The following is a 26,010-nucleotide window of genomic DNA, read 5'->3' on the forward strand; positions in this document are numbered from 1 at the left end:
TGCAAGTTCTCATCCCATTCTGTAGAAAGATTGTTCTTAAGTAGACTCGCCTCTGGTGTAGCAACGCAGGGCACACTGGCAGCAAGTTTAATGAGTCTCTGGCACTGCTCACACACTTCGACCAGCTGCCCTTTTTATCCTGAAATATCACGTTCAGTGCGCCTCTCATTGAATCTGGATCCACTCTGGACATGCAATGGTGATACATGATCAGGTCTTTTTTACATTCAATGTCTATTTTCACAAGATTAAACTCTAACCAGATCAGTGAGCAATGATTGCTTTTGGGGATATTAACAATGTTCCTATATGCAGCTGTATGGTGGCACTCTAATGGCTCGGTGAGTATGCCAGGGAAGGCAAGGTGGCCGTAATATATCGTTGGTAGCAATTTCACCCGCAGAGCTCGTTGAATTCCCTCTGCTGAGTGACTTTGTAGCTTATGATGTAATTTGCATAATGTGACATGGTCTTGGCTGCTTTGTCAGGCGGTGCTTTGGCCTGCAAGTAGATTTACCTGTGTTTGACAGCCAAAAACCTAGGTAGTTATATTTAATTGTCGTACTTTTCCTTAGCAGGCCTAATTGCCATTCCAGCTGATGTCCAATGCCTGGAACCCAGGAATGGAGCTAGGCATTGTCAACCACGTTTCCTGCAGGCAACGGGATGTCGAAAGTTTGTAGTTTGTAAAAATTCAATAGTCTTTATTAACCATTAGATAGTTAAGGCTGCCACATTCCAACTTATGATCCTGATCATGATTCTTTATGCCACCACCTTTGTCCCCACAGCGCTAGGAGGCGGGCGACCCCTTTGTTTGCATGGCTGCTGTTAACCAGGCATAATCAGGCTGCTCCCAGCGGGTGTGTCAATGGTTCTACCGCGCAGTCTTATCAGCTGGACTGTGATCTTTTCCCCCCCCATTTTCGGGAGTGATTAGCATGCTACCTTTCAAGGCGCTATTTGAAGATTTTCGTTGCGGTAGATGATGTGATCCCTGTGATTGTATATGGGCATATTTTTTCATTGCGGAGTTATTTATGAGTATGCCCCAATCCTTGAAATGCTCTTTTTCTGCAACATTTTTTTGGACATCCGCTATATCTGCCCATTCAGTCAGTGCAGACCTTTGGTTAATCCAGGGATAGATTCTGAATTGCACAGATATTAGATGCACTGATGCGAGGTAGGCAAGTGAGGCTATGCTTTTTAAAAGGAGTAAGATGTTAGAACGTTTTTTTTATTTTTTTATTTATTTTTTTAAATTATCTTTATTGAGCACTGCAAATGGTTCACAAGTGACACTACAAGTAATATGCGTTTTGGAGACATTACAAAAGCGCAACTTGGCATAAGTCAAATCCGCTCATCATTACCATTCAGACTTAAAGCAATAGGACCTTACAGGAAGTACAACAGTTCTTACAGCAGAAGTGCACAAATTGCAATCTCAGACAGCTAGTATCGATTCTAATACATGCTATCCAGTGCAGTACCCATCTCTCCCCCACCCCCCCAAAGAACCCTCCCTAAACAATACCCCAACAAAACAGGGAACCAAAATGCCGCTTTATAGACTGAACACCACGCTGATGTACCTGCGTCCGGTGTGTGGCAGGCCGAAGAGCCCCAATAAGGGGCATGCACCGAGGGGGAGGGGGGGGGGGGTAGGAGGAAGGGGGGGACAGGGGAACAAGGAGCGGAGCAAAGGGAAGGAGGGATGGATGGGAAGGTAGGGAGCAAGAAACCCATCCGGGGCAGAGGGAAGTGAAAGGGCAGCACCCCGGTAGAGCATGAACGGTCACAAGTCCACCTCCCTCTGCCCCACTGTACCACTCTTCTGCAAACTGTATTGTGATGCCGCTGGGTCAACTTCCTCCCCCGCCTTAAATTGTTCTACTAAGTGTGCCCAGTCCAGAGCAATCGTTCGCTTCCGCTGTCCTCTATTCTCCTCTCGGTATGAAGCCTCCCTTTCAGCTACCGCCCATCTGCCCACCTCCTCACGCCAAGCGCCCACCCGCGGTGCTAGGGTAGACTTCCAGCGTTTTGTTATCATACGTTTTGCCAATATTCGAGCCAACCCTGCAAATCTGCGCATCAACTTTTCTTTTTTAGGGAGAGGGAATAAACCTAAGAGACGGGCCTCACTGGTGTCCCATGGTGTGCGCTCCGTCACCACCTCCTGTCCCCGAATAACCTCTGACCACAATCCCTGCAGCCGTGGACAATACCATATCATATGTAAGATATCAGCTTCAGGTGCCTTGCAGGGCGGACATGCTGCGGATGCTGTGGGGAACATCTTACGAATCAATGCTGGGGCGAGGTATGCTTTATGCAGGATAAACAACTGGATCGTTTTTAAGTGGCAATTCCGAAAGACTCGCCGGGGATGCTCTAATATTTGTGTCCATTCTCTATCTTCCAAATCCCGCCCCAAGATCAAGTCACACTTCTGCCTAAGATGTAGGAGTGGAATATACAAATGTTCTCTCAAGCCACGGTAAAGCCAGCGCACCAAGTATCGGCCATGTCCCATAATGTGCAATGACCTCAGCAATTGGAAAGTTGGGGGTTCTGCTCGATCTGTGTACCAATAAGCGCGAATGAAACACACTACAGCAGCATGCGTGAGAAATAAGGTATCAGGCACCGAATTGGCACGTACAAACTAGTCATGCTGCATCAGTTGACCCTCGCAAAAGAAGTCCCCAACGGTCTCCACCCCCTCCCGAGTCCACCCCTGTATTTGGATCATCGATAAGATGTTAGAACGGTTTAATATGTCACAGGGTGCCCTCGCCTCGAATTCTGGGGTAAAAATCAATGGAACAGGTGGAGATATAATCAGTTTCTCCTCCATTTCTCTGTGGTCATTATGATGACGATGACGGACGTTCGTACCTTTATGTTCATGGATCCATGTATGATGTTTTCCAGAGTGCTGAACAGTCTGTATTGTCTCGGCCTTGTTGTACTGGTTTGTTTCTGTGTCTTTCAGTCAAGTAGAGCTGGCTCCTTCACTGTTATCTGATTGTTGGATGTCTGCAACGTGACTCTTGTGGTGTTGCTCAATGAACAGCATTGGTTGATTTCTAACCCCCTGGTGCAGCTCTACCACCCTGTTCTGATTGCCCACCTACATAGCCATGTGAATTCTCATTGGCCAGATTGTTTCTGCCTGTGCGGCTGTTCTCCTAGCAGTCGTGTGGAATGGTGCACTGCTCAGTGGGGTGCGAGCTTACTTGCCTTATGTTATGTTACATAGATTTATATCACTCAGTGTCTCCCCGAGGGTGTCTTGGCGCTAATAGAAGGCAAAGTAACAGAACATGCTTTGAGGGGAAGATTACAGGTTAAAAAGCCAGGTCTTGAGGAGCTTTCTAAAAGCCAGCAGAGAGGGTGCAGATCTAATGTGGAGAGGAAGGGCGTTCGACAGCTTAGCCGCTCCTACTTGGAAGCCTGGACTGAGTAACCTAGTATGAACCTAAAAATCTGAGGTTCCTCTTAGGAATATACCATGAAATAGAACTTCTAAAAAATTCTGAACAAATGCCATGTAGGGCTGTATAAGTGAGACAGAGTTTTAAATTTAATGTGGTTTCTGACTGTCAACCAGTGTAGTTCTTTTATGGCAGAAGTAACCGACTGATGTTTTGGCAAGTTTAGCAGAACTCTGGCAGGTGAATTCTGCAGCACCTGTAATTTGTTTAAATGTTTCTGCAGATTGGTGTATAGGCCATCACAATAATCAATTCTAGATAAAATGAGTGAGAAGGTGACTGTTTTCCTTGCACTAACTGGAATATAGGGCAAAATCTTTCTGCTGATTTTGAGCATATTATAGGAGGTGGATATGATAGTATTAACTTGTTTGTTATGATTAAGTTTAACGTGAAGAATCACTCCTAAGCTTTAAAGCTTAGACGATGGGGTGGGGAGTGGACCCATCTCTGGTGGCCAGCAGGGGTCCAAAAACGGGGGTCGTTTCCAAAGAGCATCACTTCTGTCTTTTCCGAGTTCAACTTAAGGCAATGCCTGTCCATCCAGATGCAGTTTTATTTCATACAGCTATAAAGCTGGGCACTTGTATTGCTGGTTTTATTTGCCGCAGAGACCACAATTAGTGTATCATCTGCGTAAGAGATGAGTGAACGACCAAAAGATTGAATCAGTGGAGCAAGCCACATAAAGATTGAATAATGAGGGGCTAAGAGAGGACCCCTATGGTACTCCACATGGAAGAGAGAAGGATTCAGACTTAAACTTGTCTAGCATCACGATATTTTCCCTGTTAGACAAAAATGATCTAAATAAGTCTAAGGCTGTTCCCTTTACATCGATGGTCTCAAGACGGAGACTAAGTGTCAAGTGATCCACAGTGTCAGAGGCCGCTGATGGATCCAACCGGATCAAAGCTGCATTTCCTCCATCATCAAGTGTAATTTTGAGCTCATCTGTAGCGGAGTAGTGCAGTCTCCGTACTATGCTCTGATCTAAAGCCGAATTGAGTAGGATCTAGCAAGCTATTTTCCTTCATAAAATGTGTAAGTTGGAAGTTCATGATATTTTCAACAAGTTTGGCAGGAAAAGGAAGTCTAGAGATGGGTTGATAATTGGCCGGAGTATCGGGGTCGAGGTTGGCCTTTTTAAGAAGTGGAAGAATACACGTCGTCTTCCATGCTGAAGGAAAGATTCCTGATTGGAACATGGCATTGAAAATGTTAGCTAAACATTTAGCTATAGGCTCATAAGTTTGCTTGAGCACTGAGAGGGGACATGGATTGCTCGGGGATCCCGATTTAGATGCCATGATAAGATGTTGAACTTGCATTGTAGAAACTGGACTTAAGTTTAACGTATCAGCCTGGGAGGTAACGTTTACTGAGGTTTAATATGGCGTAGGGGCGTAGTTTCCTGATGCATTGAAAGTGTTGTAGAATAACTCTACCTCATTTTTAAAATAAGAGGCGAGATAATCGCAGAATGTTTGACTGCTGGTACATCCTTTTGCTGCTGAGACTTACGTTAGTTTATTTATCACCTAAAGAATTTCACTAGATGAGGTATTAGACTGTTCTATTTGAACTGTAAAGTATTTTGTGTTTTTCCTCGATCAGCAGATATTTACATTTAGCCAGGGCAAGTTTGTATAATACTCGTTCTTGAGTTTCCTAACTACGCCTCCATCTTTTCACCTGTTTTCTGCATTTTTGTTTTTCTAGAAGCAGTGCCTCTGTGTACCAGGGCTCGGAGGGCTTGGTTCTCTTGCTTTTAGTAGATTTCCAAGGGGCGAAGTTATTAAGGGCATGATTTAGCCAGGACGGGTAGTTCTGGGCTGCTGTTTCAGGATCAAGTAAAGGTGGAGGGTAAATCATCAGATAGTTGGGTCTGAAGATGACTAAAATCTTTGTTTTTCCGCCTGTCGGAAAGGGATTGGAATTCTTAACAAATAAGTTGTACTTGGGGTTGTCTTAGTGTTTCTGAGCCCGAAAATAATGGCATGATGATCAGACCAGGGAAGAGGTAGCACCTCAGGGTTGGTAACCAAATCATGATTGCTAAAAATGGCATCTAGTGTGTGGCCAGCAATATGGGTGGGAGTCTATCATCTGGGCGTGCCCAAGGTTAGTCATAGTCTCCAGGAAGACTCGAGAGTCTTTCTCTTCCCTTTGGTCTCGGTGGAAATTTAAGTCTCCCAAAATTGTAAGTTCTGAGTTATACAATAAACCTTCTAGTAGTGTACTAATAGAATTAAGAAATCTGCTTCTTGGGCCCGGAGGGTGATAAATGAGTAGGCCTCTAAAAGATATGTTTTTGGTTACTTCGATCCAGTATCATAGTGCCTTACAGTCTTCATCTGATGAGGCATCAAATCTGGCTTTATTCTGGTCCCTGTAAATAACTCCCAGACCTCCTCCTCTTTTATTAGGTCGGTTGAGTCTAAAGATAGTGAAACTGGGCCGGACTGTCGATACAAGATCCGACATGGACGAACAGTTGGCCCAAGTTTCAGTGTTGAACAGAATATCCATCTTCTGAGACTCAATAAACGTGGCTATTTCTGTAGCGTGTCTTACCAGGGAGCGAGCATTAATAAGTGCACATCGATATAACGGAGGAGAGTGAGAATCTGATGTAGGGCAGAATATTCTCAGGGAGTAACTACAGACTACACAATTATCTCTGACCCCTCCAACCCCCAGAAAGGCCATGTCAAAACTAGGGCACCATCCAGTAAATTTCTTAAAGTTAAATAACTCCTTACTTGTATATTTTATGATACTCTGACTCGCCACTACCAAGGGTCATGGCGCTGGACACAGATGGGCTTGTCTTTGGGAGCCAGTGGCCTGCCCGCTGTGCGTCTCTGGCCCAGTATACGCTCTAAATAGCAAGTGTGCCAAAAACACTAGGCTGACACCGTCCCGGAAGCTGTTGCAAGCAAGGGGAGGAGCCGCAACCCTCCGGAATCGTCAGGAACCTGCCGCGGCTGACTGGGGAAGCAGCTGAAAAGGCAGGTGATATAAGTACAATTCACAATATGAGGAAAGTGCAATTCACAATATGTTATAAAAGATTCACGGAGTTAAAAAGATTAAAAGGTTAAAATACATTAGAATTCGATTTTGCAGTGCGATATAAGGAGTCCACAGATCGGAGAATAAACGCTTAATAGCAGCCCCCAGCATACTAGCCTTCTAGATGGAAGTGGATTTGGTGCTGGAGTTCACAACCTGCTAGTAAGGTCTTTTAAAAGGGTTTTGTACTATGTGAAACATTGTCTAGATATAAAGCATTGTCTGGGTGTAGCTTTCCTTTTTAGGTCTCGCTGAGCCAAAGGCTTGAAGAGACATTTTGTATGTGGGATTTTCAAAGTGCTACCCACAGTCTTTTGGCTGGCCTAAACCTTGAGTGCACGATCACATGCACGTGCACAGCTGCTCCCACTCCCCCCTCCCTTCTCTATAGCTTTCTTTCACTTTAGCCGCTTTGACCCTTGCATTCCCCCCTCCCTTCTCACCCAGCCCTTTGATGCTCTGCTTGATTACTTTCACTTTCGCCGCTTTGATGTTTGATTTTCATTGCCTTTGTTTATGTGACGGAGATCCATTGCATTTGGCAGAACATTTCTGGGGCCGTATTGCATGAAATACACCAGGTGGCGCTAACGTGTTTTACAGAGCACCATACAGCATTTTGTTCTGCGTTAAAAAAAGACGCTTTAGGAGCGGAAAGGAGCTATCCCTTTTACTTGTATTAAAATGTATTTTTAAAGGTATCTCAAAGGATCCTGAACATAGTTTATACTAGCATGCTCCAATACTGTCCGTATTTCACTCCTGATTGCACTGGCCTTCCAGGTCCTAAGACTCAGACTCATGATTTTACTGTTATTTCAAAACCAATCTAACATTTGTTTTGTTTTAGGTATTACCTTAGTAAAGCATACCTATGTGATCTTACTCTCCTTGGTCAGTGTTTTATTATGGATGACAAGATGTTTTCTCATTAGGACTCGCACCATAAGCCTCTTTCATTCCAAACATCTGGAAACTCATTCGTCTCTGTAACTATATAGTAATGGCTTTCAGTTACAGCTGGCGGAAATTATGCTACACACCTATTTATTGCCTTCACCAAACGATTCTGCTTTCACTGGTGTGACCATAACTTGCCAAAATATTTTACTGATGCTTTCGGCAGTGTCTCCACTTCTGTCTGATCGTTCCTCAAATGACACCTTCCTTAATCCCACCCACAAGCAAGGTAAGCCACTCCATTTTATGCTAATTTCAAACACTTTATCCAAATCTAAACCCATCATCGCTCCATCTGACATCACACATTTCACATGCAAATCAGTTCGCCTCCTTGTAGATCGCTCTCTCATGTACCCATCTGCTGTAGAAAACAGGACCCCACTGCTCTCACTGCTTTCCACGTGATCTTCATAAAGACCTCACTTCAGTCTTGCACTACAGCTCATACAACTGCTTCATTATCCACCTTGTACCAAAGATAGGCCTCAGCCATGAACTACACTTGAAATAAGAGCGCATAACAGTAAATGAGGGCAGCAGTACATAAATGGCGAAAGCACATATTCACTGCTAACTTCTTGGTTAATAAGCAAGCCCTTCATACACTGCATAATGATCTAGGAGGTGTCAAATCTATCTATTTCCAGGACCTCATTACCTCACCATCCACAAGCGCTCTGTGCAAACCTTCAGCTCTTTACTCTCTCCATCATCTTCAATTATCAGTATTCTATTGTTCATCCTTACCTGCTCATGACTTCACCCTGCTACATCTGCTCCAAGATTAACACTATAATTAGTCCACAGTGCTCAAGTCCTCACTCGCCTCAATCCTGCGCAGTTACATTATTACGATTTAACACTACATTCTCCTAACAAACGTTTCCTCTTATGAAAGTAGCTAATCCACCCTGTGCCCCCCCCCCCCCCCCTGTAACCATTTCGTCCTCCCTTCATCAAATCTTTGCCTCTTTCATCCAACAGTTTCCCCTGCGTTTCCCTTCGCACTGACTGCCTGTCCTGTAACCGACTACTCAACCCTCTCCTGTGTTCGGGACCCTTCATTCCATTATCCTATCCTCTCCTCTGTTCTTGTCTATGCTCATACTCTTAGATCGTTCTGCCACTCCTTTGATATTGCTGGTCACCCCACACTTTTCTCAATGAGCGCACGGGGCATTAGCTGGGTACCAGCCCTTATGCTCCTCAATAAGCAGCAGCAATCGTTGCAGTTTCACCAAGGTGAGTTTAGTAAAAGTTTATTTTACTACTTTCGATAACACATTTGTTCTTAAACGACATCCATATCTTAAATCACACATTTTATGATTTTGACATTTGGAATTTCATGTCATACCCTTCACTTGTGCCCATTCCCGACTTCTTATACCCTTGTTATCTAGCAGTGCTTTCAACACCACAGGCCATCAAATTCTGGACGGAACGGCCCTAAACGGTTTCGCCCATACCTCTATAATCACACTCAAATGCTAACAAGCATTGGCATAGCCAATAGGTCTCGCCTTTGGGACCGTTTAAGTGTTTAGTTATCCAGCACAATATCTTTGGTGCAGTAACATTAACTGTTGCATGGCTAAACACTTATAAGGTCCCAAAGGCGAGACCTATTGGCTATGCCAATGCTTGTTTGCTCTTGCTTCTGGCTGCAAGCTTGGGCCGGTAGGTTCGCTTTCAGCCAAGCACATTGGGATTCTGACTTGTGATAACTGTTTAAGGGTTCTTTGATTTGATTGAAAAATTGCTAGTTTCCCAGACTCTTTGAGCTGCTGTCACTTCCAGTCTCTACCCCTTACAGTGGGCTGTTTGGTGCTAGTGATGTAATCACTGTCTTTTTTTGCATAGTATAAATCAGCCGGTTTTTTTTGTCGTCTAGAGAGCTGTGTCTGAACGCTCATGATCGCTGCTGTTGACTTTCTTTCATGGTTGCTTATAAATGGCACATCTTCTGTACTCTTGGCGTGGCTGATAATGTTTTCTTTTGCATTGCTTTGCTGTCCATTGCTGATAGGCCCCTGTGTTTTGGAGCTTGTTCGTTCTGTGGTGCTTATTGTGCCTCCAGATACCGCGGATACATTGTCCCCCGTTATATCAGGTTCGTCCAGATTGGGCGTTTTCCTGCTTTGTGTGTGTTACTCGTCCAAAAATCTATACAATATTTTATTATTTCCGGCAACACGTTAGATTTTCAGCTATGGCATCACTTCTATTGCTTGTTGATGCGTCCACACCCTTTTGTTTGTTTACCCAAAGGTCTACCTTGGAGTTAAGCATGTCTAGCTTCTTGTCAATCGTTGGCACACTCTGTGCCAACATTTGCGTTCGCTCCACCTGAATTTCTAACTTGTGAAATTGCTGAGTGAGCGCCTTGACCGCGGCCAGTAAATAGGAGTTTATAGTATTTATAATGAGATTGGGACCATCGCTGTTTGTGGAGGTAAAACACTGGTTTGTTGCCCCACCGAGGTCCGCCTCCTTGCGTCCGGTGTTAAGCACCATGTACGTTCAGGATGGTGCACTGGGTTCCTAGTTTTGTTCAGGGTGATGGAACAGTTCTGCTTAGACCTGGCATTTACTGGCTTTATTGGGTCGTTGAGGTAGTTGATTATTTGCCAGATGTATTAGTGCCTCTATTGATACTTCCTGCCTTTTTTGTGATGTGGCCTGGTTGGCTACGTTCGAACCTGTGAGCTCATTTGGACCATGCTCCTGAATGATCCATGCTGGCTCATATATCGTGCCATTTGCACTTGTCGCGTACGCTCATTGATGATGAAATCTCTGTGAACCCTGTCTCTCCTGCAGGTGTGCTTTGATTGTAAAAGTTATAAGCGTTCTTTAGTGTGTTGCTATTTTCCACTGCAGTTTCTGCCAAATTCACCTTCCCCGCAATTGTATATTCTTTGCAGCTATGGCAAGTTGTACTGTATAAGGAGGAACCTTGATCTGTCCAGTTTGCATCATCCCTTCCAGGTATTGATCCTAATTTGCCTGTGGTTTGCCTCAATGGTCCTGTTTTCCCCGTGGGTAGCCCCGATGATTTCCCCCATCCCGGCCTTCATCCTTGTGAAATACGTATGGATGGGGTTATTTGTTGTAAGGTCTGCTGTCCCTTCCTCAACCTGGTTAAGACTTTTCACAGGGATGTCGTGGGACTCAGACTTATGTTGACCAGGCACACCTCTCGGACCCCTTTTCTATTGTTTCAAGTGTAATCACATTCTACATAGGATGATTTCTATTTAATTATCTAAACAGTAAATGTTATTCATTATATTAAAGCACACATCATAAAAGCTGATTATTTTTTAAACCTCATTTATTATTTCAAAAGATCAATGAATTACCGTACAAGCATATTGTAGTATAGTACATTAAGTACATAACGTTTCCACATAAGTTTATGCAACATCATACAACAACTAACTCTGATATATTACTGTGGCATATAATACCAATTTCTGACAGATGTGGACACTAATATACAGAGAAAGCTGTGCTAGTATCTGCCGCAGCTACTTGTAAGGGTGCATCCTGACCAGTCTGTGAATCTGCAGTGTCCTGGAGTCTCTGCAGATATGCAACAAATGGTTGCCAATCTGCTGCGAGACATTCAGACTTCCAACCCTGTCCATAGATGACCGCCACTTCCTAGACAGTGCCTTAACTAAGGATGAAATTGCACAGGTCATTAGAGCTTTGCGCTCTGGGAAAGCCCTGGGCCCAAACGGTCTGCCCATCGAGCTCTACAAACTTAAACCAGACAAATTAGCACCGTATCTAAAATCCATGTTCGATGAGAGTAAAGAGTTGGGAATACTACTGCAAGACCAGAGGATAGCCACATTAGTCACTGTCCGTAAAGAGGATCGACCCAAAACAGATTGCGCCTCATACAGGCCAATCTCCTTTCTAAATGCTGAACCTAAAATCCTGGCCAGACTCCTGGCAAACCGCCTGATCAAGGTGATTGGGGGACCAGTCCATCCTGATCAGTCAGCTTTTATGCCGCACCACAACACTGCGTTGAACCTGCACAGACTACATGGTGTTCTGGGTAGAGTAGCAACTATATGCGATGATGCATTTGTGATGCCACTAGACACCACCATGGCATTCGACACCATTGAGTGGCCTTACCTGTTTGCTGTACTCGCAAAACTAGGCTTTGTCCCCGAATTTATCCGATGGGTGCGGGTCCTGTATTCAGAACCCCATGCACAGGTCATGGTCAACAAAAATATATCAGCCCCATTCATACTAAGCCGGGGCACTCGACAGGGGTGCCCCCTCTCTCCCCTCCTCTTTGCCCTTGCCATTGAACCATTGGCGGCATGGGTTTGTCATGACCCAATTAGAGGCCTGCGCTGGTCCCCCGGGTGGGAGGACCGTATCTCCCTTTATGCAGATGACATCCTTTTATACCTTGCCTCTCCGAGGAAATCGTTAGTGCGTGTCTTTGATATCATAGCAATATGTGGTAGATATTCTGGATTCTCCATCAACTGGAAAAAATCCCTCATTTATGTCCTAGAGGGAGACCCTCCTGTTATGCCAGGCAATTGCCTGATTCCAGTTAATACCGTGGGCTTTAAATATCTGGGTATTTATAATACATTGGAGCCCAAGCTCCGCTATACCCAAATCCTTGTCCCGCCTTTGGAAAAGCTTAACCGCGACATAGCCAATTGGAAAACCCTCCCACTGTCACTGTTAGGCAAAGCGGCCCTTTTCAAGATGATGTCACTGCCCTTTTCAAGATGATGTCACTGCCCCGCTTCCTTTACGTCTTACAGAACACCATGGACCCAGTCCCAGCGGGATATTTTAGAGCGGTCGAGAGCCTGCAGAGAGACCTGCTGTGGGACGGGAAGCCTCGTAACGCTTTGACTAAACTCACACTTAACTGGTATGACGGGGGGGATAAGCCTCCCAGATATTAAGAAATGTTATTGGGCAGCACACCTCATAGCCATTAATCAGGGCACCTTTGGTCAACTTGATGACTATGGCTATGCCATGGACAGATGGACTCTACCGGGTGGGAATTTCAATCGGGCAATATATTCCAAGCCTAAACGATACCCTCTTACAGGTCCAACTAACCACTCTGTCAGACGTGGGTCCCTTGCTCACTTAGCCACTGGATTCAAGCTAGCCTGGCTGATGAGGGGTGTTACCCCGAAACAGGTCCCATGATGCTTGTTTTTGGTCCAGGGAAGACCTGACTTGGCAGTTAGGGCTGGGCTGCTCCCATGAGGCACAGGGTCAAGCCTTTTTTGCTTTTAGCTGGGTCTGAACTGGGGTGGTGAAGTGAGCTAAAGAATGATGATGGATTCAACCCAGATCTGTGATGGGGTGAGTATCTGAAATGTTTCAGTGCTCCGCCCATCATCTCCTTATGTTTGCTGTGATTTAGTGATACCTTACGTGTTTGCGTGCAGCAGTAGAGCCATTGGAAACCTGAGGATGGGTATCGCAAGTCACGCTCCCATGCAGCTCGCTCCCTTGCATCACCCGCAGGTGTCTGGGCAATGGATGATTTATACAGTTTGGACATTAGATGATCCCCATTAGTGTCTTTAATGAGTAGCGTCAAAGGTGGAACATCTGGACGTTCAAGGGGATAGCAAGGAATTTGTGCCCTGAGCGTGCCTTGTAGTCTCCGAAGCACAAATTGGTCCATCAACTGGGTGTCCTTAAAACGACTATCCTCTGTATGCGAGAAGACATGTCCATTTGGGAACAGGTCTCCAATTGTTTCTAATCCAATTGTGGACAGTGTTGGTTTGACTGGAGTCTCCTGTGTGATGGGTATCCAGGTATTTCCTGGTTAGTGGTATTGCAGAGGCGTATAGTAAATGATTTCCTGTTATCCTAAAACCTAGTGTGTGCTCTGCATTCACTCTCTGTGCTGTCCCAGCCTTGTGTGTCTCACCTTCTTGGGTTGAGAGCTTGCTTGCCAGTTTGCAGCCTCTTCTCCTGCTCGCTCCACTGTGCAGGGAGGAGGTGTGGCTGCAGTGGGCCCTCGGGAAGACCGATAATTGATGAGGAGACGGTCCATCTCCCTCCTCTTGGGTATGCCGCTTTCTCTAGACAGCACCGCAGCCTAGGCAATGCCCATGTGGCATAATTTCATGCAGCTGTGCTCTGATCAGGCAGGTTCCGCGCCACTTCGGCCACCTTGCTTCTTGATGCTTCACACACAAGGCCACGCCTAGCTACTTTGTTTCCTGCATTCCCAGAATTGGTTTGCATACTAAGTCAATCCAAACAAAATCACAAGTTTGTCCTATAGTTTTGTTTCTTCCTGGATGGCTGGAACCCATGATGGATATCTGTGTGAATCCATACTCTGTTATTGCTGTTCAACTTTGTCTGGTTAAGACGTTGACTTGGATCTCACATTCTTGATGGACGTGTTCACTACTGATTCCGTAGGTATGACCATGTTAAAGGAGTAATATAATGCATCTAGATATACTTCCAATAATGCTCCAGGGAAACAGTAGCAAAGGTATTTGATGGCCAGGAAAGTCTATGTTGTCTAGTGTAGTGAAAGCAGCCAGTTTCTCTGTCTTTCTAAGTTTCTTTGAGCACCATCTATGGGACTCAATGAGTCAATTTCTTCCAAGAGAGAAAAGGAAATATTTTTTTACAGTGAAGGAAGAATGCTGACTACAGACAATTTGATTGGTGAAGCAATAGATGAAGTAGTTATTTTCCTTGACAACTCAGTGAGACACTCATGCTTATTATCCTACTTCATCTCCCCATGTGCATCAGACCAGGCTAGAATTCCATTTTATTGGAAAATCTATTGTTGCCTCAATGGGATGAAAAAATCCAACAAATGAAGACCAAAACATTAACTCTAAATTCACTTCTCCAGATACTGGAATTCTTTCTGACCCTGCCGTGGCTACAGAGGGGGGGAGTGTCCTTTGCAATGGTGGTGAGGAGGGCGGCTGAGGTCCTGAACCTTAACCTGCCCTCTGTGGCAGTGAAGACTAATGTCTTGACTGTGATGCTTCAGCCATGAGTGTCCTGGAGGAAGCTGGGGCCGTCCTTTCCCAGGCTGTTGATGACAGGAGCGATGCAGCCAAGTTCACCATAAATTGTGGAATGGACATGACCGACTCACTGGGTAAAGCGGTTTCATCAACAGTGGCCTTACATTGCCATGCCTGGTTGAGGACGACTAGCTTTTCTGGGGGATGTTCAAGGCTCTCTTTTGGACATACCCTTTGATGGCTTCCATCACTTTGTAGACAATGCAGATTTGGCACTAGAGCGCTTTAAGGACAGCAGGGTTATAGTCAGGTCCTTGGGTCTTTCTATAGCCCCTCAATCCGCCTTTCATGGCCACGGAATGGGCATACAACTACCTCTTTGATAACAAAAGACGCGGAAGCTTTCCAGCCTCTGCATGGCCGCAGACACTGTTCCTCTGGGCCCGTGGCCAGCGGTCAGGTCAGTACACCAACCCTCCAGCAGCCACAGCCTCAAATCCCTCCTAGTCTGCTTGTTTACCATCATTTATACCCAGTGGGAGGCAGGATTAACGATCACCTACCCCGCTGGCAGTCCATAACATCGGACTGATGGGTTTTGCAGATTGTCCGGAGGGGCTAGTCCCTCCCCTTTGAGACTACCTCTACCTCCATGCCACTTACTTAGTACCAGCTGACAGAGGACCACCTGTCTCTTAGGAAATGGTGACTCTTTGGCCAAAGAGTGCAGACGCCAGGCGTAGGCCATGGTTGCTATTCCTGCCACTTTCTGGTGCCTAAGAAGGACGGAGGCCTTTGTCCTGTCCTCGACCTGCATTCTCTCCATTTCTTCAAGAAGAAGAAAATCAAGATGCTCACTCTTGCTCAGCCTGTCTGTCCTGGGCCCTAGAGACTGGATGGTAGCGTTGGACTTGTTGGACGCATACATCCACATTTCCGTCCTGCCTGCCTACAGACCTTACCTGAAGTTCACGGTGGGCCACAGGCATTTTCAGTTTTCTGTTCTCCGTTTGCTCCTCATAGGCGCCACGTAGGTGTTCAGCAAGGTGATGGTGGTGGTTGCAGCTCATCTGCAAAGATCAGGGGTGCCAGTCGTCCCCTATCTCGACGACTGGCTGTTGAAGGCAGGCTTGACCATGGTGAACCTCCTGCATTAAATGGGTTTCACTATCAATGTGCTGAAGTCACACCTGACTCCCTCCCAGAGTCTCCCTTTCATTTGAACTGTTTTAGATATTGTGCAGTTTCGGGCTTATCCCCCCCAACGGCGAGTCCAGGATGTTCAGCCTTTGATACTGGTGTTTCAGCCTCTATCCTGGATTTCAGTGAGACTGACTGAGACTGCGGGGCCTCATAGCCTCCTGCTTGTGACACATGCCTGTTGGCATATGCGGACTGTGTAGTGGGACCTGAAATTCCAGTGGGCGCAGCATCAGGGGAATCCCTCTGACATGGTCCAGATCTTGGAGGGAACAGTAAAGGATCTGCAGTGGCGGCTTACGAACTGCAATTGGGTCAGTGGCAGATCCCTCTCCCTTCCACAACCAGATCTAACAGTTGTGACAGATGCATCACTCCTGAATGGGGTGGGCCTCTGCGAGAGGTGAATATCAGAGGACTCTGGTCTTCAGCAGAATCGGGACTCCACATCAGCCTGTTGGAGCTCCAATTGATCCAAATGACGTTGAAAGCCTTTCTACCCTCCATCTAGGGAAGGTTCACCGACAACACCACCGACCTGTGGTACTGCAACAAGCAGGGCGGGTTGGGGTTGTGGACTCTGTCAAGAGGCTCTGCGTCTCTCGACATGGCTGGAACAGCAGGGCATAGCCCTTGTGGTTCAACATCTGGCGGGTTCTCTGAACGCCAGAGCGGTTGAACTCCGCCGAAGATGCCTAGTGGATTACGAATGCCGTCTCCACCTGGATGTGGTGCCAGGTCTCTTTCAGCAGTGGGGAGAGCATTGGTTAGATCTGCTAGTCAGTGAGAATAATGTGCAATGTCAACAGTTCTGCATGCTGGAGTTCCCAAGGCGGCTCTCGCTCTGAGGCACTTTTCATTTTAAGTAATGCTCAGGCTTCCTGTGCGCCTTTCCGCCCATACCACTCCTGCCCAGAGTTCTCAAGAAGATCAGAAACCAAGTCATCCTTGTGGTGCTGGATTGGGCATGGATAGTCTGGTATCCCGAGCTGTTGAGCATAGTTATTGGTCCGCCGATCAGCCTGCCCGCTCGGGAGGATCTTCTGTTGCGGCAGCAGTGGGGGGGGGGTTCTCCACCCAAACTTGTCAGCGCTACGTCTTCTTGCATGGAGATAAAGCGGCGACAGTCGACCGCTTTCAACCTTCTGCCCAAAATCTGTAATGTTTTCTTGGCATCCAGGCATCCCTCTACCAAGACTTGTTTACACCTGCAGTTGAAAAAAAATTGTGGCATGGTGTACTGAAACAAACATTGATCCCCTTTCTGCCCCCCCTTTCTCATATTCTCCTGTTCGTTCTTTCCCTTGACCAGCATACCTTGGCTCTGGGCACTGTGAAGGGATACCTTTCTGCAGTCTCAGCTTTTTTTTCGGTTGCTGGACCAACCTTCCCTTTTACACTCCCCTTTTGTACATAGGTTTTTGAAAGAGAGGTTTCCTCCCACTCATTCTTTCTTACCCCAGTGTGACCTCAGTCTCGTCCTCACTTTCCTTCTGTGTGCTCCATTTGTGCCTTTCACAACTGTCCACTCAGGCTCCTTACCATCAAGACAGCCTTTCTCATGGGAATAACATCTGCCCAGAGGGTGAGCTTTAGGCCTGGTCATACAAGCCTCCTTATCTTGACATCTGCCCAGACAAACTGGTGCTTCGTGCAGGAGCTTCCTTTCTTCCCAAAGTGATCACTCCATTTCACGTAGGTCAGGCCATCACTCTGCCTACTTTTTATGCTCCGCCTCATTCCTTCAAGGAAGAGGAGTGGCTTCACCGTTTGAACCCAAAAAGAGCATTAGCGTTCTACCATAACTGCGCGAAAGTCACACATGATTCTATAGCAGACAGCTCAGGGTGCTAGTTGAACACAGACATCTTTCAGAAGAAAGATTCTGTTTCTGGTATGAGATGTTAGCTGGTCTAGCTAGATTGTATTCTGAAGTTGGAGCAAGCCCGCTAGGCTTCTTGGTGTTCTGCATTTTTCCTATTTTTCATGCCATGCTCCCAGGTATGCCTCCATGACCAGTGACATCGAGTGACAAGGAATTAGGAGAACAAATAAGTAACTGATGAAGAAATCTTTTCAGTAGTAAGTCAGTAGAGCTATTGTAATAGAGAGGTCTGTTCTAGGACCTACTGATCATCTGTGATGCATATGCACATTTTTACAGCCTCACACATTTGTCATAAAGTGCCTGATAACAATGTTAAACTGCAGATGTGCCATGCATCACTGCCTGCATTGATGTAGCGACTCCATTAAGGTGCCATTGATGTGGGTGACATCGGTTTGTTTTTTACCCCGTAATCCTTTTTGCAGATGGGTCTGCAAACGAAATGGTTATGTTGTAATGAGTTGCAGATTGAATAGATCCTTTTTCAGCTGTTAAGGGAAGTGAAAACAGGTGGGATGTGGCTGGTCTTTACTGGAATCCTGTTCTATACTGTTGGGATATAACAGAATGAAAGGTGGAGCCTCATTAGCTTTCCTTAATTACCAGTCCTTCTACGACCTGTGCCAGAAAGACATGTCCTTTAGCTGTACCCAGCATATTGCGAACATAGCCAAGGACCCACAAAACTCAAAGTAGACAGTGTTTGGCCATTTCAGCAGGCTCTTCACAAAGAGCATGGCCTTCCAGCATGCCCTGCACTTATTGAACTACCTCCATGATCCTCCGGTTGAGACTTTTGATCATGTCCTGGATGCTTTCTTCCTACCCATTACTTACTGGGCATGGCCTTCAGGCATACCTAACAGCTACGGTATAGGCTTGTACTTGATCCGTGCCATACACCCAGTCCCCTGCTCGCAGTGTGCCCTCTTCATGACATATTTAACAATGACTTGTTTACATTACCCATTGGGTACAGAATGTCTTCTGCTTTACACTCATTACTCCCATCCCCAATGCACACCTGGTGGCGTCAAGAGAAGCACGTTCTGGGATCTCGCTCAAATGTCGAAGGTACCATAATCTTAGACCAAGGATTGAAGGTATGTAGCTTTCCTCTCTTCTACAGGCTATTGTTGTGAGACAAGTTAGATGATTCCAAAAGGTTTTTATTTTATAATTGAATATAAAGTTAATTTTTGTTTTAGATTTAAAAGAATAAAATTGCATTATTTCATTTAGACTCCCAGCACATGGGAAGAAGGAGTGGAGAAGAAAAGTTCCCATCAGCGGTCTGCATCTTGGGGAAGTGCTGACCAACTCAAAGAAGTAAGCTGTGTAGCCTACAAGTCTACAGTAGTTAAATTGAAATGTCTTCCATACATTTGTTTGGTTGTGGTTATCATATTCAAATAATGTACAATTTGGGACCCTATGTTGCAGCCTCAAAAGCTTGACATAATAAAATATAGTTTCAGTTCACAGTGTATATATGTGCACGTGTGTGTGTATATATATATATATCTTTATCACTTTTTTTTGTATTTGCCTGCTGCTGTGAGGGGAATGAGAATGACTGCACATGACCAGCTTGTTTGTTGTGATTACTAGCCCCAAAGAAATGGACTGGTCTGCAGGTATTTTATGCTGACCAATCAAGCTAAGAATTGCCAAGTCCCAGGGTGCCTGGACCTTTAGATTTTAGCTTAGTACAGAGCTGCAGTTACATTTGCTTGGTTGATAGGCTGCTCAGGCATGCAGAAGAGTCTCCATATGATTAAATGTAAGATAGAGTTGCCAATGACACAATTGGACCACATCAATGAAGGCCTGGAGAAGCAAGTGGAAGGAATAGACAAGACAGAAAAGCATTTCTCTGACTTAAAAGATTACGCAAACACAATCATTTGAAAATTAGAAACGTTTTCAAGTATGGCGACAGACGTTGCGGAGGACCGGGTGGTGGAATAAGTTGACACGTGAGACTCCTCTTTGGTATAATGGGCAACTGTCGCAACTAGCTGCTTTGTCGAGTTTTCGGTGCTGGGACCGTATCGGTATCTCTACTCTTGGGGACAAAATGCGGGGATCGGTTTTGAAGTCTTTTCAGGATTTACAAAAGGACTTTCAAATGCCTAAAACCCAATGTTCGAGGCATATGAGCTGCAGATTACACACTTGTGCATAGATCGCCATCTGTTGTTGGGCCCGGATGTTTGCAGTTTGTTTTTCCTCTTGGAAAGTCTTTGGAAGTCACAAGTTCGGTGACTCCTCCCTTGGATCGTATTGCGCATGGGCTTCGGCTCCATCCTCAGATTGTTTTTTTCCGCCATCGGGCTCGGATGTAATCTTCGCGCTCTGGTTCCGAAGAGCTTCCAGTTCGACGATCGACGCGCAATCCTCACCCCAATTCGCGGTATTGTTTTCGATCGCGATCTCCCCAATCGACGCCCCTCTCATCGGCAAGACCTTCGGTTCCAGTCGTCGACGGCGGCCTTGGGGCCTACCTAAGCTCCGGTCCTGGCTAATGGAAAGGACTCCATTTAAAAAGTGTCCTCGATGTGGGTCAAAATTCCCCCACACCGATCTCCACGAGGTGTGCAACCTCTGCCTCTCCCCTGAACACGAGGCTCGAGACTGTCCGGCGTGTAAATCCTTCCGGTCCAAGAAAACGCTTCGGGACCGAAGAGCCAGAAGAACCATGGCACACACTTCGACGGCGATCCCGGACGACATCTTCTGGGAAGGCGTCGACGCTCTGGAAGAACACCACACCGACGAGGGACTCGTCAGCGCCTCCGAAGCCGACGATTCAGATGTGGAGGACATCACTCTGGCACAGAGGGTCGTGAGTACTAGTATCCCCAACCCCCCCCCGCCCCCCCCACACCCTCGCCGGCATCGAAAAAGGCTTTGGTCACGCCTTCGCCTTAGGGCCTAAGCAAGACCAAAGACACTGCTTCCCACACTGCACCTTCGGGCCGGTAAAGAAGCCGATAAAGCCTTCAGGCGGCTCGGGCTCGAGCCAGCCCACCGTCGGAGCCGATAAACACCCTTTGGCACCGAAAAAGAAACCAGCCTCCATCTCGACACTGAGCCCCACACCGAAACACTCTGGGTCGAAACCCAGCTCCTCGGCACCGACCCCATCCTCGGTACCGACAAAAGCCCACAAGGCCACCGGCACCGACATTTCGAAGCTGAAATCCATCTCTGCGCCGACGAAACAACCGGAGCTCCCAAAGCATGGTCCCAAACAGCGAACCAGCACCGATAAGCCTAAAAGATCAATGGCCCCGAAGCCTTCGGCGCAAATGGACCAACCAGCCTCTCCAGGACTATTTACACCGGATCCCTTACAAAAAACATTAACTAAGGACCCCAAAACTGGACATTTAATGCTTTCTATCAAAAAGAGACAATTAGACAAGCCTGCTCCGCCTCCACCTCCAAAAAGGAAGGACTCTGCTACCTTCCGTTTCAGATTACCTTCCCCACCTCCACCGCCTCCTCCACCTTCACCACCCCCACCTCATCATTCCCCCACTCCATTCCTGGATGATGATGATCACGGGGATCCATACGACGATATGGGGGATGTACCCCAAGATATACCTATAGGGGACCCCACTCCCACAGGCTCTCCAGACCCATGGGACGATTATACCATCCCTGATGTCCCTAACGTCCCACAAGACGACCTTTACCCTTCCAAACCTTCTCCACCAGAAGACTCCTTGGGGTTCAATCAATTATTCCAAAGGGCGGCACACTACCACGGGGTAGATTAACATACCGACCCAGTGGAGGAGGATTTCCTCCTAGACACATTTGACACCACTCATAGTACCACCTCCATATTGCCTATGCTAAAAGGTGTTATAAAACATGCGCCGAAGGTCTTTAAGGACCCAGTCAGGGCCAGGGTCATTAACACGCGCATTGAGAAATATAAAGCCGCCCCAACAAACCCCTCCTACATCAGAGGGCCTGCTCCACTAGATTCTTTGGTGGTATCCACAGCATGAAAAAGGGCCAACTCTCAGGCGTCAGGTGAGGCACCACCACCTGACAAAGAGTCTAAACTCCTGGACGCATCAGGCAAATGTACTGCAGCTCAAGCGACCAATATATGGCGTATCGCCAATACACAAGCGCTACTAGCGAGGTATGACAGGGCCCATTATGATGAGCTAGAAGCCATAATGCACCATCTCCCTGATAAATACAAAGCTAGGGCCAATGAGCTAATTCAGGAGGGCAAAACAATTACTAATACCTCCATACGTTGTGCCTTAGACGCAGCAGACACAGCCTCTAGGGCTATCAATACCAGTGTCCTCCTCCGTCGCCATGCCTGGCTAAGGATATCAGGTTTTAAACTGGAGGTACAAGCCCCCATCCTCAACCATCCCTTTGACCAGTAACATCTGTTTGGCCCCAAAGTGGATGGCGCCCTGGAGAAAATGAAAAAGGATACGGACACTGCAAAATCCATGGGAGCCTTACAGTCTCACCCTCCCCGACGCTCCTTTCGCCGCTCTTCCTTTCGGAGCACATCCAGAGGCTACTCCTCAGATTCCGCTTCCACTACATACAAATCCCCTACTCAGTCCACGTTTACAAGGGGTTACCAAAGAGGCGGCTACAGGGGCAACAATAACAAAGGCAGAGGCAAAACAAATACCGCCCGCTCTGCCACCGCGCCTCCCCAATGACTTCCCTCCACTTCCCCCAGACCATCACACTCCGGTCGGGCAGACTCCAAAATTTCCTTCCGGTCTGGACTACCGTCACCTCAGACAAATGGGTAACACAAATAATTCTGTCAGGCTACTGCCTAGAACTAACATCTACCTCCGCAAACATTCCACCCACACAACGCCCGATGTCACCAGAACATCTACGGCTACTCAAGCAGGAGGTAATCTCCCTCCTAGACAAGGAGGCAATAGAACCTGTCCCAGCCAACCAACAAAATATGGGGGTCTACTCCCTGTATTTTCTCATACCAAAAAGGGACGAAACTCTACGGCCCATCCTAGACCTTTGGTCCCTAAACACATACATACACTCAGACCACTTTCATATGGTGACGCTTCAGCAGGTACTTCCGCTACTTTCCCAAAACGACTTCCTCACCACTTTGGACCTAAAAGATGCTTACTTTCACATTCCAGTGCACAAGGCCCACAGGAAGTACCTCAAATTTGTAGTGGACGGCCAACACTACCAATTCAAAGTGCTCCCGTTCGGAGTCACAACCGCACCACGAGTATTCACCAAATGCCTAGCAGTGGTGGCAGCACATCTGCGAAGACAACACATTCATGTCTTCCCTTATCTAGACGACTGGCTGATAAAAGCCAGCTCATACAATCTGTGTACAACACACACACACCACCATCCAGCTACTTCATCAGCTGGGCTTGACGGTAAACCACGAAAAGTCAAATCTCCACCCATCCCACGTAAAACAATATCTAGGTGCCACTATAGACACCTCAAAAGCGATCGCCTACCCCAATCCTGCCAGGATTGCAAGCATCCAGGCTCTCTGCGCAAAACTTATAACACAACACCCCTTCCAGCTCGGGTGTTCATGCAACTAATAGGGATGATGGCCTCTTGTATCTTCATAGTACCTCACGCAAGACTCCAGATGCGTCCTCTCCAAGAGTGCTTAGCGCACCAATGGAACCAGGCCCAGGGTCAATTAACAGATCTGGTGTTGGTAGACGGTCGTTGTTAGACCTGACATCCTTGGCGTGAGTTTTTCCCCTATCTTTTGCCTCTGCTACCTGGATTTTTGATGCTGTGATGGATTTCGTTTTTGCTGGTTTAGATGCTTTGGACACTCTGCCACTGCTAATCAGTGCCAGAGTGTAAGTGCTCCCTGTGTAAAATATCAAATTGATTGGATATACCTGATTGGCATATCTGTATCACCATGAAGTCCTTAGTAAAGTGCACTGTGTGTGCCAGGGCTGGTGATGACAGATGCTACTAGTGGGTCTGCAGCGCTGATTGCGCCACCCACCTGTGTAGCCCTAAAATGGTGTCTCAGGCCTGCCACCGCAGGCCTGCCTGCAGTCCCCGGACTGCCATGTCCTCCTGGCCAGTGTCCACACTGACCGGGCCTAACCCTTCCCTTTTTATACACGTTAGTCATCCCTATGGAAGGCCCAAGGTACCCCCCTGGGCAGGGTGCAGTGTATGTAAAAGGTAGAGCATGTACTAGTGCAGGTAACATGTTCTGGTAGTGAACAACGGCCATTTTGTGTGTTCACTGCTGCAAGGTTATCTTGCTCCATAGGCTAACATGGGGGAGGCTGGTGCCAATGGCTATCCGCCTATCTTCTCATAGGAACAAGATAAGACATGAGTGTTTGATATCCCTGAGCTCAGCATTTAATAACACATCTTTTAGGAGAGGTTGTTTTTAAATCCTGAGTTGGAGAACTTTTTAGAGAGTAGCTGTTCTCTTGTCTGACCCTTTGTGCCTGGGCATGCTTGTGGATTGACTGTCTGGTTTGAGAGTGACAGGGGCTGGGGATCCCCCAGGAGGTTGGCTGAGTCGGCCCTTTGCTGAATGGCGACATTTGCAAGTAGAGTGGAGGGAGGAGGTAGCACCTGGGAGTGAATAGGGATGTGCCTGCCTGCCACAGTGCTGTCTCCACCTCCTGCTGGGCGGCTGACGACTCTGCCCCTCACTCTGAAAGGAGAGAAGAAGACAGGAAAACAAAGTGCTCCAGCAACACCCAGAACTGGATCAGACCGGGTTCAGGGCCCACTTGCACAAAGACTTCAAAGACTTTTAGGGGTATAAGTAAAAGACCCCTGACAACAGATTTTTAGATTCTACAATCAAGAGGAACCTCTGCCAGAAGAAGGACCGCTAAGGAACTAAAGGAAGATTGCCTTGCTGTGTGCTCTAAGGGCTGACCTGTTCTGCTGTTCGACTGAAGGAGAGAAGAAGGGCTTGCTGTGTGCTGTGCCCCTGCCTGCTTGTTCTACCAAGACTTTGCTGTGTGCTGTGTCTGAAACTGAATCTCCAAGGGCCTGAGAAGAGCTGGCCTCCTGTCCTGGAACCCAGGGTCAAAAGGTTCCCAAGAAACTGAACTAAGCTATCAAGATTGTGCTGCACCGGCCTGGAGTGGGAAGTTGCCTGCAGCTGCTAAAATCCCTGTTGCCGTGAGGGTTTTGCACTGCCAGAGGGCCGCACATCGCCCCGCAAACTCGCCGTACCTTGCCGAGGCTCCCGAAGCGAAGATCGAGCCCGCTGCCCTCTCATTGGTTGAGAGGATCGAGCCCCCTCACTAACGCCGCGCTGGGATTGGTCAGTGACCTCAGGACGTCCCGAGAAGCCGGCGGAGTGGTGCCCGAGTCATCTGCGTGACCAGTCTTCATTGAAGGAGCAGCGAGTGTATCCAGCGTGCCCCCAGCCTGTTAACCCAAGAAGAGAAGGGCCGCACTGCCTTCCCGCCGCTCGTTGGATTGTCGAGAGCGGGCGGAAGGGCGGACGTGACCGGCCGGGGCTGTCAAGGAAAGATCTGCCCACGCTGAGGCTGCAGCATAACGCGCACGGTGAGACGAGCTGACTGGATATTACAGCCCTGCTGTAATACCCCCTACGATAGCGAGTAGAGACTTGAGACTGTTCTTAACCTAGAAGAAACTTCCTAGTAACCTAGTGCAACCATTAAGTTCGTGTGCAACATACCCTGTAAGTGATCATATTTTTCCCTGCTACACTATATAAAGATATATTTTTTATATATACCTGTGTGGTCTACCTTTGTGGTGTACGAGGGGGGGTCATTGTGGGATTGAGTGCAAATACGTAACACATTGCCTTGGGGATAAGCCTGACTGCTCGAGCCAAGCTACCTAGAGGGTGAGCAGGGGTTATCTACCGTGTGTGTCCCTGTACCCTGACTAGAAGCAAGGGTCCCTATTTGGTCTAGGGTACTTACCTCTGCCAACTAGAGACCCCCAGATCTAAAATTGGTGGCAGCGGTGGGATCAGAACCAGTATTTGCACTTGCCCTGCAGTGATTCTTTGTACATCACTAGTCTAGTTAGCAGTTGCATCGCACAAAGTTTTTTAAAACCTATTTTTGGAAGATCTAGGAAGCATCATGTCTCTGAATGGAGTAGGCGAGGAGGTGGAATTGCAATTTGAAGTAGAAAAGTTGCTCACATATAAGAAGGATCAACTAATGCAATTCTGCAAACCGCTTGGATGCCCAGTGAAGGGCAGCGATAACAAGGCAGAGCGACAGAAAGCTCTAATGGCCTGGTGGGAGGCCAAAAATGGTGTGACAGAAGAAGCTACCGGAGAGGA

The 26,010-nt window shown here is 47.1% G+C and overlaps 1 protein-coding gene across 5 annotated transcripts in view; it reads left to right on the forward strand.

Moving 5' to 3' along the window:
• GLCCI1 (glucocorticoid induced 1) overlaps nt 1-26,010 on the forward strand; it is a 400,242-nt gene that overhangs the window by 127,179 nt on the left and 247,053 nt on the right. For all 5 annotated transcript variants that reach the window (XR_014970042.1, XM_085630890.1, XM_085630888.1 and 2 more), the window contains exon 3: nt 18,906-18,992. Coding sequence is in view for 4 of the 5 variants with exons in the window: in XM_085630890.1 (XP_085487016.1) it covers nt 18,906-18,992 (87 nt within the window). In the remaining variant the exon portion in view is untranslated. The remainder of the gene's footprint in view (nt 1-18,905; nt 18,993-26,010) is intronic.

Source organism: Triturus cristatus, chromosome 10 (assembly GCF_964204655.1).
Source record: "Triturus cristatus chromosome 10, aTriCri1.1, whole genome shotgun sequence".
In the NCBI taxonomy this organism is placed as follows: Eukaryota; Metazoa; Chordata; class Amphibia; order Caudata; family Salamandridae; genus Triturus; species Triturus cristatus.